At 42.6% G+C, this 12,230-nt stretch overlaps 1 protein-coding gene across 5 annotated transcripts in view; it reads left to right on the top strand.

Annotated features, from left to right (window-relative positions):
• Positions 1-12,230, top strand: part of PCDH1 (protocadherin 1) — a 161,972-nt gene that overhangs the window by 50,376 nt on the left and 99,366 nt on the right. For 4 of the 5 annotated variants that reach the window (XM_088444352.1, XM_088444353.1, XM_088444356.1 and 1 more), the window contains exon 4: positions 2,608-2,646. The exons of the other annotated variant lie outside the window; for it this stretch is intronic. In XM_088444352.1, coding sequence (XP_088300478.1) covers positions 2,608-2,646 — 39 coding nt within the window. The remainder of the gene's footprint in view (positions 1-2,607; positions 2,647-12,230) is intronic. 5 annotated transcript variants of the gene reach the window in all.

Below are 12,230 nucleotides of genomic sequence, written 5' to 3'. Positions count from 1 at the left end.
TGGTTGCTATGTGCAACATTATATATATATATTTTATCAATCTAAATCTTTTACATCTAAATCCTATTTTATTTTCCCCTTATGGCCATTGGTTTCTGCTATTGGATGTGCTCACTGGGATTGCGATCACAGTTGTGAATGTCCTAAAATGGCTGACACAATGCACAACACATAATGGCTTCTTTCATAACTTCAGCCAATCAAAGTAACGGCGAATCAGAATTGCTAGCGGGAAGTTGCAGCAGACTTATTTGCAGTCTCACTATTTTATTAACCCTTAAGCCTTAACCCCATCACACACACAGGTACGCATTTCGTGGGCTAGATAAATATTCCTGAGGATGCGGCCTATCGATTCACCGGGAAGTGTAAATCACGGATGTCACTAGTTCCTAGTGAACTTATGGGCAGAATATACATGCAACCCATCCAATTGCTACAAATGTTCAGCTTTGGTGCAGTAGGCAACTATACATTTCCTTGAGAAATACATTGCATCCTGCAGTGCACTTTGTGCGTAGAGGACTATGCATGTATTGTCAGAGCCTTGTAAGAATGTACTTTTCTTCTCTTTCTAGCAGTGGAACTTTTTTCGATTTTGTTAGAGAAGACAAATCGAATGTTTTTGGTTTTATTGACCGATAGCGAGAGATGGATGGCGGTAGGCCAAGCCTCCATGCAAATATGTTGTTCTCATGCATAGCGTTCAGGAGGTGTTAGCTTTTCACGATCAGGTTATTAACTCCTTCTTTCCCACAGCAAGAAGGCAAACCCACAAAGCTAGAAATTGTACGTTATCACATTTTAATTCCAATCTCGTGACCGATTTGATAAACCAATAATCATGACCGTGGAGCTGAACGGTTCACTCCATCATGATTCAGCGATGTCACTGGTGAATTCATAGGCTGCGCTCTTATGAATATTGGTTAATTACAGATCTGCAATTTCAAATGACTGACTTCACGCTGTGTTGATGACAGATGCACTATTCAGAACAAGCAAACCTATTATTGGGCCTTAGTATGAAGTCTCTGTTATGGAGCTATCACTAGCTAGAATATATAATGTACTTAAAGGATAGCGCAACCCACTAAAAAATTAGTATTAGGTGGTGTAGCAACAGCTAAAGCAAAGCTCAAACTTGTCTGCCTGTTGCCCTTGGTTCCCTGGATGCTCCAGGGTTCTTGGCAGCTCTAATAGTCCAATGGCTAACTCCGCTTCCCGTTCGACCTGCTGAAAACAAGCTCAGCACGCGTCAATGTCTACTGTCTGTGCTTCACATTCAGAAGATGAAAAGGAAGTTCATGGGGGACTGGGAATTGACAACTAGTGGATCTATGAAAACCCACTGGGCACCAGCTATAGCAGGGGTCGGGGAACTTTTTTACCTTTTACCCCAAAATATTTTTAGATACACCGATGTTACCTCCTTGATTTGAAAGGAGGGAAATCATATAGTAGTGCCCCCATATAATGCCCCTGTAGTAGTGCCCCCATAGCTATGCTCCTGCATCCGCCGCCGTCCTCTACGCCCGGCTGCTCCTCGGAACTATGGGAAAGACGTCCCATAGAACTCCAGCCTCTGGCTAACGCGGTGCTGCAGGGAAGGAGCCGGACGCCCGCTGGTAATAACATCTGGCTTAGAGCCTCCCGGCGGCACAGCCGGGCATGCATATGAATCATTCTATATTATAGAATGATTCATATGCATGCCCGGCTGTCCGTCCATTACCCCCAGGAATTTAATTTTTACCCCATGTGGGGTAATTTACCCCTGTTCCCTGACCACTGAGCTATAGGTTTGGGATTATTGATTCAACTATTTATACTCCACTGAAAACTACACAAGTTTCTGGTGGAGTTTTCCTAAATGGAGTTCATCCTGAATATTATCCATACATCCGATTGTTGACAGCTGCCACTTAAAGGAGATTTAAAAAAGCCTTTCATGTATATTTACTATATTTAGAAAACAAGGAAGACCATAGAGTCAATTAGAGTTTTTTTTTTTTCCTTACCTTTTTTGATGACAGTGATAATTGCATATACATCAGATAAGTGGAAGAAGGCCTAAGATTTAGTTTTATTTTTCCATATTTATATAAATTTTTTATGTATTTTTTATTTTTTTTATTTTACTTCACACATGGCATGTATTCTTTCATTGATTTCTTATTTTCTTGTCTTATTAGCTTACATATTGAATATATCTGTATGACATTGCACATGTAATAGAGGCAATAGCAGGTACATACATTTTATTGGAACTATTATGTATAATAGTATTTGCTAACTGGATCGTTTTTACATAATGATATTGCACATTATATATGTCATTAATGTACGATCTATAGTCCCTTTGAGAGAGTTTGCATATTAAGACATGTGGTCTTTTCTTGAACATAAATAAAATATATTATTATATTACAATTGTGTATCTCTTTGGTCCGGGGTAGGCGAGTGGCGCTATCAACTTTGTATTTATATTTACTATCTTGCATCCATAGCCGCAGTCGTGTGAATTTGTGCTTTTATAAAACCTACCACTGTATCAAATCTATTTTCATACAAGACCCGTTCTTATTCTCTCCACTTAACTTTCAGATCGGAGTACTTCTGTCAGACTTCCTAATTGAACAGACAGTAAGTTGAACCTTGTGTGCCAATACTCTGCTTTTCTGTGTTATTTTTATAATGTTGGGGATTTTTTTTACTTTTTTTTTTTTTTTTGGCTGTCCAAAGTTCAAAGCAACTCCTGAAGATGGGTTCACTTCCAACTTCTAATTAAGTCGGAGCTGTTTTTTGTAAACCACAAGAAAGTACTTTTATAGAGCAATAATGGTTGTGTTCATGTTTTGCAGAGACAGTCTCTAGGTTTCCTGATAATTATTTAATAAAAGGAAACAAATAACCGACAAATGTTTTAACAGGAAGTGTCGGGAGCTTTAACTGGTGCTTCTACCTTTAATTAGACTTTTGGAGCCTAATATGGCCTATGTTGTGTGTAACTATTCTACGTAGATTTCCTAGTTCTATGGTGATATAGTGGGATTATTATTATTATTTTTTTTTGTGAATGTCTAATGCATTTCTCTCCCACAATAGCAGAGTCGGCCATTTTTATGAGTATTGGTTTAAGTATTAATGATATCACTTTGTCACCAATTCCTAGTGAGTTGATAGGCTGTGAGTTTGTTGCTAACGTTTAATGTAATGTTACTTGATTTTACTATTTTAATGTAATGTTACTGGTCCCTAGTGAAGTAATGTGCTGTATAGGCTCATGAGTGTTGGTCCAAAATGGCTGCCTCGGCAGTGCATCAGTGAGGGGTACACTTTTAGTTTGATCTTTTTCTATGACTGCTAATGTCTGTGCTGTAAGATGCTGCTTTTAGCCTATTCCCATTATCCGGTATAAAATTGCACTTAAAATTAAGACTGTCCAGTAGCAAATTATATGCCTGCAATCTGCATTTCTGTATAAATGGCCAGTTCGGCACCCTATTCCATTAAGACCTCTTCCTGTGCCTAAAAGCAGAGTACATGTCAAGGTGGTAATTATAAATTTTGTTTACCGAGGTCTGATCCAGTTCAGTGATAATGGCTAACTTTTGGCACAAATTCACTTTCTGCTTGTGGTTTTCAAGAATATTAAAGTAGATGTGCTTAAGCGTCTATATTTAGCTATATATGAGAGGTTTAAGTTCTAGATTTCTTCAGAAAACCAGGAAGCGATTTATTGCAGGACATCTTGGAAGAAGGTTCAAAGTGCTTTTGGTCTGTCATTTTCCATTGAAATCTTAAAAAAAAGCTTTTGACAGATGTACAAAACTTTATATTTTTTTTTTATTGCTATTTCCTTGTCTGTTATTTTTAGTAGTTGCTTGTTTATATTGGGGAATTTATATGTTTATCCATGCAGTACGTTCACCCTGCTACATTGGTCGCATTGAAAGCTTTCAGTAACTATGATCCTTCTGTTCCCGGGCCCCGGCTATACCAAAACACTCCCAAAAAGCAACACAATAGCCAAAAGGTTGTATTTTTGTTGCATCGGGTGTTCGAGGAGTTTTAATAATGTATAATTGATCTGTATGTTGCCAATCGCTGTGTACTGTATATGGCTTACATGTGATTCTCATAACTGCACTTACAGCGGACGATTCAATTAAGCGCGCTGTTGATAACGCCGGGAAGGAGTTCCCAGAGCTATTCAATTCAGCGCGCTGTTGGGTTGACTAAAGGATTTTTACTTCACCCTCCCGAGGGTGCGAGCAGAAATCCGACTAAGGTGCCGACCGCAAGGCTGTTTGCCAGCTTAGCGTGGCGCTAACAGTCTCGTGGCCGGCAATTTAGTCTGAGAATGCTGGTTCTTGCGAATAAACACCCAGGTTAGGTCGCAAGAACTGGCATTCTCCGACTTAAGTTGTTATAGTCGGACTGAACTGCGAGGTTAATTGAATAGCTCCGTCACCAACTTCCCAGCGCTATTCACCTCGCCCCCGTAATGCATTAACAAAAATGCAAACAATTGGAAAGATTTTAAGTAGGATGGCGAAGGTATTGTATCATTTTAAGTACATTGTATACACATTAATGTTATAGCCTGCTAGCTGCATTTATTCCTAGGTCACCACATATCCCATTTGGTATTCGAAGTGCATTTGGTAATGTCTTTTTAACATGCACTTTACAGAGTGCTCTGACTGGCGTTACCATAGATCCCCATTACATTTCAGAGCGTTATCGATGGTGAACGCAGCAGATACCATTGAAATGACATGATATTTGGAGCGCCAGCGTTGGCCAGTTTGCTAGGCATTGTTGATAAGCGTTACATGGTTGATATTAAAGCCTGTGTGCTTGAGCACTAAGAAATCCAGCGGACATGTCCATTTTGTATAATCCCTGGCCCGTTCCTCCGGCAGGCTCTGTGCGGACCCCGTGTAGCAGAGGGGTTAAATTGGATGCACCAGCTTTTGCGACTAGTGTGTCTCTCGAACAAGGCGTGCTGTAACACTGAGCGTGCAGGTCTTCAGCAACAGCTGCCCTGGTTCATAGGTCCTTCATTCTGAGGAATTCGCTGCTTTCTGTCCTCATGGAAACCGAGGGACAAAAAGCCTTTATTGCTGCGCTCTCTTCCCTCCCTCTGTGACTTAATACACTAAAGATATCATAAAGCAGCCACTGAGCTGCACACTAGCATATCTGCTTGTTCCATTACCCGCACCTGCATAGCATGTAGTGATACAGTATGAGAAACGCTGATAGAACCCTGTAAGCCCAGCTGTAACTGTTTACACAAAAGCTTTTTACCACAGATCTAAGTCGTCTTATTTTATGGTCATCACCTGCAATTAGTCTCATTTTAGGCTTACCCCATTAGCTGCCCACTTTACGTGAAGATGTTCAGTTTCGTGCAAAATGTACGTTTACCTTTTGCAGGTTAAGCTCCTCCCTGCCCTGTTGTGTCTGATAATTGCCCCCTTTATGTGGTTATTTTCCTGAGTTGTTCAGGGTTTCACCCCTGACCGTACCCAGGCAACAATTTGAAATTCACTTACTTTGTTACATATAGATCTACTTTGAGACTGAAGTGTCTTGGTAAACCAAGGGGGTATTGCATTAGCCACAGGGTTTCCCAAGAGGGTAATTATGGGTAAAAATCCCCACGGCGTGGGGAAAAAAAGCTATTTCATTAAATAGTCTTTTTCCTGCGCCGAAAAATCGGATTCAGGTGTGGAAACCCACTGATTCTGCATAAACTGCGAATCAATAGGTTTTTTTCCCCTGGGTATGTGGAAAGAGGAGTGCAACATTATTGGTATTCAGGGTACATGTTAGGAAATGTATATTTCCAGTGCTATAACTGGAGCCTTAGGGGCATATTTACTAAATTAGGTTGATTTTTGATCGATTTAAAATCAATGAACATCAATGTTCTGTTTCTGGGGCTGAATCACACATTTACTAACACAATTTTCATCTATTTTAAATCAACCTTTAGTAAATATACCCCTCGTTGTCAATATTAGAACATGGGAAAATGAGGCGGATCTAACTACAAACATAGCTAAACTCCTCTTAGAAAATATAAGATGCACTTGTAGCAGATCAAACATTCTGAGAGATTAACCAGAGACTTTTACGAAAGCAAAACGGAGTCAGGTTTAATCTTTCAAATGAGTGATACAGTAGGGTTACAGTACTCAGTGCCTGGTCCCAGGATTGTCTATCATGCAATGGGTTAAGTTGAAGGCTCGCAGTGGTGTGACACTGAATCCTGTACACACAGTACCTGCTTTGTTTTTTTTCTCTTTCTAGGTGTGTTTTGCCTGTAGAAAGATGACATGTTTGAGATGTTTGATATTTATACCTTGCGGCCTCTTTCCTTCCGGATTAGAGTTCTCTCATTATTTTTTGTTGCTACCATGATCTTTTGACTAGTGCTCATTTCCGCCTTATTTTGTTGAGATATTGGATCTCTTCTTCACTTGCAATTTTTTAATTTTTTTTTAAAAACATTTTTTTTCTCTTTTGTTGCATTGTGTCTTGTTGAACATTTTTTATTTTTTTTCTCACCCTTTTAATTTGTTGCCGTCTTCCCTGGAATTCTTTTCTCGCTCTCCTTGTATACAAGCGCTTCCTCCATATGCCAGCGATTCCTCTGAGAGGCCAGTTGTGTCTGTCTGTGTGTGTGTGTGTGTGTGTGTGCGCACTTGATGTAACTGATTTATCTTAACACAGACAAGACCAGAGAAAATACAGAGGCAGAATTGCCAATCGTCTGTAAAATTGTATCCTGGGTTTTCCCATTTAGAAGTCTGTGTAGTGCTTTTAATAACGGTTCTTTAGCCGCGAGAATTTTCCCACAGTAAAGAAGAAATAAAAATAAAAAAAAAAGAATATCTGTGTCCTGACGGAAGGAAATATTTCTATGATCTGTGCTTTACAGAGGGAAATAACAGGGTTACTGTGGTGTTTTTTTTTTTTTTTTTTGTCTTGTATAATCGGGGACAAAATAACTCTTTTGAGTGTGATTTTAATCTTTTTTTATTGATTTATTTTTAATTTACAGTTTAAAGCAACAGTCAATGTACAAAACTGGTCTATATGAAGAGAGCGCATAATATTATGGATTAAAGTAGACCTGTCACTAAATAATTAACTTTATGACTACATTATGGGGCATATCCAGTAAACACTGCAACTAATTGTTGGCTCGGACCTATTGAATTAAGCACGGGAAAACTCATACATTCCATAATTTTACACCGAAGCTACGGGTCGGTGCGCAGTGGAAAAAGCTAAATTATTGAATAGCTCTGGGAGATAAACCTGGAGCTGCATGGTAAATCCTGTGCCTAATTGGATATGCCCCTAGAACTATACGCATTGCTTTAGAAATATAAATATATATAGTTATAATAATATTATTATTATGAAAAAAAATTATTACTTTTTTTTTTTTTATTCCTGTTGAAGTTTCTTTTCACATGTAAGTGACCAATTCATCACTATAGCTAGTACTTTGCATCACATTATCGACTGTTGACAGACGCCCAATTTTAAGTTTGACCCCCAACCCTAAAGTTTCTATTGACGACATTTTGCAGGTGTCAACATTATAACAATTGCCATTATGGTGTCGACCTTTTGAATGTCGACTTGGGGCCATATTCAATTTGAGGCGAAAAGTCAGAGGCCGGACTTTTTGCCGTTATCTCAGGTTTTACTGGGGATAAAGTATCGGCACGTGCCCGCGTATCCCCGTATTCAATTAGGATTTGGCGAAAACTGGACTCGGCGGAAAGGTAAGTAGCCAAAAGTCCTGTAACTTTTTTGGGGAAATCAGCCTGTCACCCCCCAAAAGATGTATTAACATGGGGAATCACTGTAGGTACCCCCGAATAGCCCCACTAAAGGTATTATTGAGGGTTTTTAAACGGTGTCGGCAGGTGCTTTAATGTGACTTTAACAAAGTGGTGAAGAATAGCATTTAGCAACATTTTTATTTTTTTTAAATAACTAGTCCCATCAAATTTGGGGTACATGAAAATGGGTGCAGGCATATTTTTAAGTCCCTAAAGTGAACCAACCGCATTCTAAAAAACACCTGCCGTATACTTTGAGTCGATTTCGCTAGTTTATAAGTTTGTCCCCCAACTTTTTTTTTATTATTTTTGCCCCTAAAAGTACATTATTTGGGGTATTCTGTTGAACTTTTTTTTGACAGATTATCTTTAGGGGTCATTTAGGTGTGCAGGGTACTTTTTCTCTACTTTGTACTAGGGATGTGCAGGCTCGGATAGGAATGATGATGTTCATCCATGTAAGATGACGTTTAGCCTCTTTCTGAGTTCCGTTTTTTTGGAGGGAAAAATCCGAACTCAACGTGCAAACTCGAACCTATCCGAGCCTGCACATCCCTACTTTGTACCCCTAAACACCAATTCTGCGCTTTTTATCACCACCTAATCATAGGTGAAAAGTTATGCTCAGTTTTTGCCAAAGACTTTTAGCACCTGCGTAAAGTTTTGAAATTGAATATGGGGAACAGTCAAAACGGCAGAAATGACGTCATCGGCAATAAATTATCGGCGATAGCTGCTTTTCACAGCCTAATTGAATATGGCCCAATTGTGCTTGTCGGCAACAGGTCTGCATAGTGGATCTCAAGCTATAAAGCAATTAAATGTACGAAGAGCAGAAATGGACTTCTTTTTGGGACACCCTCTTAGAGTCCTCCCAGCTTCCCATGGCAGCGCGCGCATCCTTTCTGGTTCATAAACCTGGAAGACCCTCTATCGCCAAGGACAGCTCTTACCGGATGTGATGCTTAGTGCATACCACCCTTAGAATTATAGTATAATTACATTTTTTCTTTTTAACAAAAATAATTCTTTGACGTTTTTGGATTCCTGTTTTAAGTGGATTTGGCTTTTATAGGATTTATGAAAGATGCAACCACTGGAGTCTTTACATATTGTAACTGTATCCCCAATAGGCATCCATCTGATAACATATGCTCACTTCAACAGCGCTTGCTGAGGAAATTTACGTGGATGCTGGCCAGAATTATTGAAATCTTTTAATGAAAACCTGAATTTTATACGGGGGAACCCATGTTCCAATAAGGTTGCAAACATTAAATACCTTTTGTTACCTGCACAGAGTTTCGTACGGTAATGTTGTAAAATGTACTCCCGTGCTTTAGTCGTTCGATGGCTTAGAATGCAAAATACATTACCCGTAATCCATGGCTGCTGTCAGTGGCGTAACTACTGCCCCCGCAGCCCCCGCGGTGGCTTGGAGGCGCTGGGTAGCTTGGGAGCGACGGGGGCAGTAGTAGTAACTACGGAGGGTGCAGGGGGTGCGGTCGCACCCCCTGCACCCTCCATCTGCCGGGCACCCGCTGAGTGTGTTACCAGCGGGCGCCCGGCTCCTATGCAAACGCCTGGCGGCAGCCGGAGGACGGGGCTCCCTCCGTCTTCCAGGTCCCGCAGGGCACTATGGGAGTGACGTTATGACGTCACTCCCATAGTGCCGAGGAGCGGACGCCGGGGACGGAGCTCAGGAGTGAGCTCCGTCTTCCGGGTCCCGCAGAGCACTATGGGAGTGACGTAATGACGTCACTCCCATAGTGCCGAGGAGCGGACGCTGAGGTATGGACGGCAGCAGCACTGGAGCGGGGATAAAGGTAAGTGTTTTGTGTTTTTTTCTTTTGTGTGTGTGTTTGTTTGTGTGCGCGCGGAGCAAACTACTGGGGGCTAACTACAGGGGGCTAACTACATGGGGGCTAACTACTAGAAGGGGCACTACAGGGGGCTAACTACTAGAAGGGGCACTACAGGGGGCCCTGCATAATGGGCACTACTACAGGGGGCCCTGCATAATGGGCACTACTACAGGGGGCCCTGCATAATGGGCACTACTACAGGGGGCCCTGCATAATGGGCACTACTACAGGGGGCATTGCATAATGGGCACTACTACAGGGGGCCCTGCATAATGGGCACTACTACAGGGGGCCCTGCATAATGGGCACTACTACAGGGGGCCCTGCATAAGGGGCACTACTACAGGGGGCATTGCATAAGGGGCACTACTACAGGGGGCATTGCATTTTGGGGCACTAAGGGGCACTAATTTGATACACAGTTTACAGGTTATAAACTATGTTCCCAATAATCTGGTTCTACACGGACATAAAAACTGTGCAACCTGTCTTGAGCTGAGGTGACGGACTGGCAGGAGAAGAAAGGAGGGTTGGTGAAGTAGATCTTAGCGTTCCCGCTAGGCTGTTTTAGCGGGGCGCGGTGCCCTGCCCTCCTTCTGGAAGGCAAAAAGCGCCCTGCCCTGCAGAAGGAGGGCAAAAAGCGCCCTGCCCTAACAGCCTGCGGGAGTCGTCTTCACCCGGTCACCGGTCACCCGGTCCCTGTCTGCAGGGCTTGGGGGCTGACCGGCGTGTCCGTAAGTGCCGGGCACGCCCCCAAGAGTGCCGAAAAGGGGACGCGCCTTATAGACACGCCCCTTTTCGATGACCACACCCCCTTCTCGGACGCGCGCATGAACGTGCCCTCTAGCTCCGGCGCCCTGCCTCACGCCAGAGCGAGAGTGAACACTAGATCTGTCAGGGTGGGATGTAATGGGCATTACTGTTTGGCATAATGTGTATTTGGCATTACAGTGTGGCATAATGTGAAATAGGGGCATTACAGCATGGCATAAATTTGTTATAAGCGCTTTACTGTATGTCATTATGTGTTATATGTGGCATTATTGTGTGGGATGTGTAAGGGGCATTGCTATGTGGCATAATGTGTTGTAAGGGGCACTCCGGTGTGGCATAATGTGTTGTAAGGGGCATTCCGGTGTGGCACACTGTGTTATAAGTGGCATTACTTAGTGTGTCATAATGTGTAAGGCACGTTGCTGTATAATGTAACCACACACCGTAAACGTAGTCTTTGGGTGTGTTTGATCTTTGGGGGGGGGGGGGGTCTGAGCACCTGAAACTTTTTTGGCATGGGGGAGCAAAATTTATAGTTACGCCACTGGCTGCTGTGAAAGTACCGGGATGTAGTTATGAGACCACCGGCTGCAATCCCGCCGGTCTCAATCCCGACTTCCAAAGCCTGACAAGGGACTTCAGATAGGCGTCGAAATACCGACGCCTATCTTAATCCTGACTCCGCAACACCGAAGGACGCCAAGCCGAACGAGGTGAGTCCGGGGCGCCCTTAGTGTTTGCCGCGGTGGGGAGGGTAAGGTTTAGGAGCGTAGTAGGGTTAGGGGTTTTTTTGGGGAGGAGGTTAGGCGCTAAGGGGGGGTGGCTTAGGTTTAGGCTCTAACCGGGAGGGTTAGGGTGCAGGTTGGGGATGGTTAGGGTTAGGCTACAGGAAGGGAGGTTTAAGGGGGGTAGGGTAAAGTATACTTACCCGACCCCTATCGGGATACCAACCATCAGGATGCCGCTGTCTGTATTCTGACAGGAGGCATCCCGACAGCCGGCATTACATACCCATTCCGAAAATACTTTATCCTAGATGTAAATATCACATCGTAGAGACCTCACTACAGCCTCTGTAATTGTTAGGCTGCCGATTTGCTAGAGGCAAGCTGCATTATTCATACGCACCTATAAGCACATTTCTGCAAACCAGCGTGAGCGTTTTCACAAACCGTTTCAGAACACAGATTTTGGGGTTTAGAAGACTCTGCCTTTGCCTGGATAACATATGCTGCTAAAATAGTGGGCCTTGATAAATCAACTAAAAAGTGTCTGAAACATGATTTTCATTACCAGCAGTATTTTGGTCATGTCCATCTTTGATAGCGGTAAACAAAGAACTCCTCTCTTATTATGGTGGCACAGATGGGCAGCACAGTGGTTAGCAATGGTGCCTCATAGCGCTAGGGTAATGGTTGAATTCCAACCAGTTAATCATCTCTGTGGAGTTTCTATGTTCTTGTTTGCTGGGGTTCCTCCTAGTGCTCAGGGAATTACAATTTTTTACCATTAGTCCAAGGGCTCCTTTAAATTGGACCCAGTTATATTTATACATATTGGCAAAAATCGCTCAGTAGTGAGCAGGACATATTGCTCCGACGTCCCAGCAGTCCGGACAGTGGGACAGTATCCTAGAATTGGGACTGCCTGAGCTATATGGTGACCATTATGAGAGATGCGGTTCTAAAAAGTGCAAACATAACTGGGCCCTTAC

The sequence above is a fragment of the Taudactylus pleione genome, unplaced genomic scaffold, assembly GCF_031769625.1.
Source record: "Taudactylus pleione unplaced genomic scaffold, aTauple2 ptg000355l, whole genome shotgun sequence".
Taxonomy (NCBI): Eukaryota; Metazoa; Chordata; class Amphibia; order Anura; family Myobatrachidae; genus Taudactylus; species Taudactylus pleione.
Note: the sequence above shows the minus strand (reverse complement) of the source record. Positions and strands in the feature narration are given on the sequence as shown.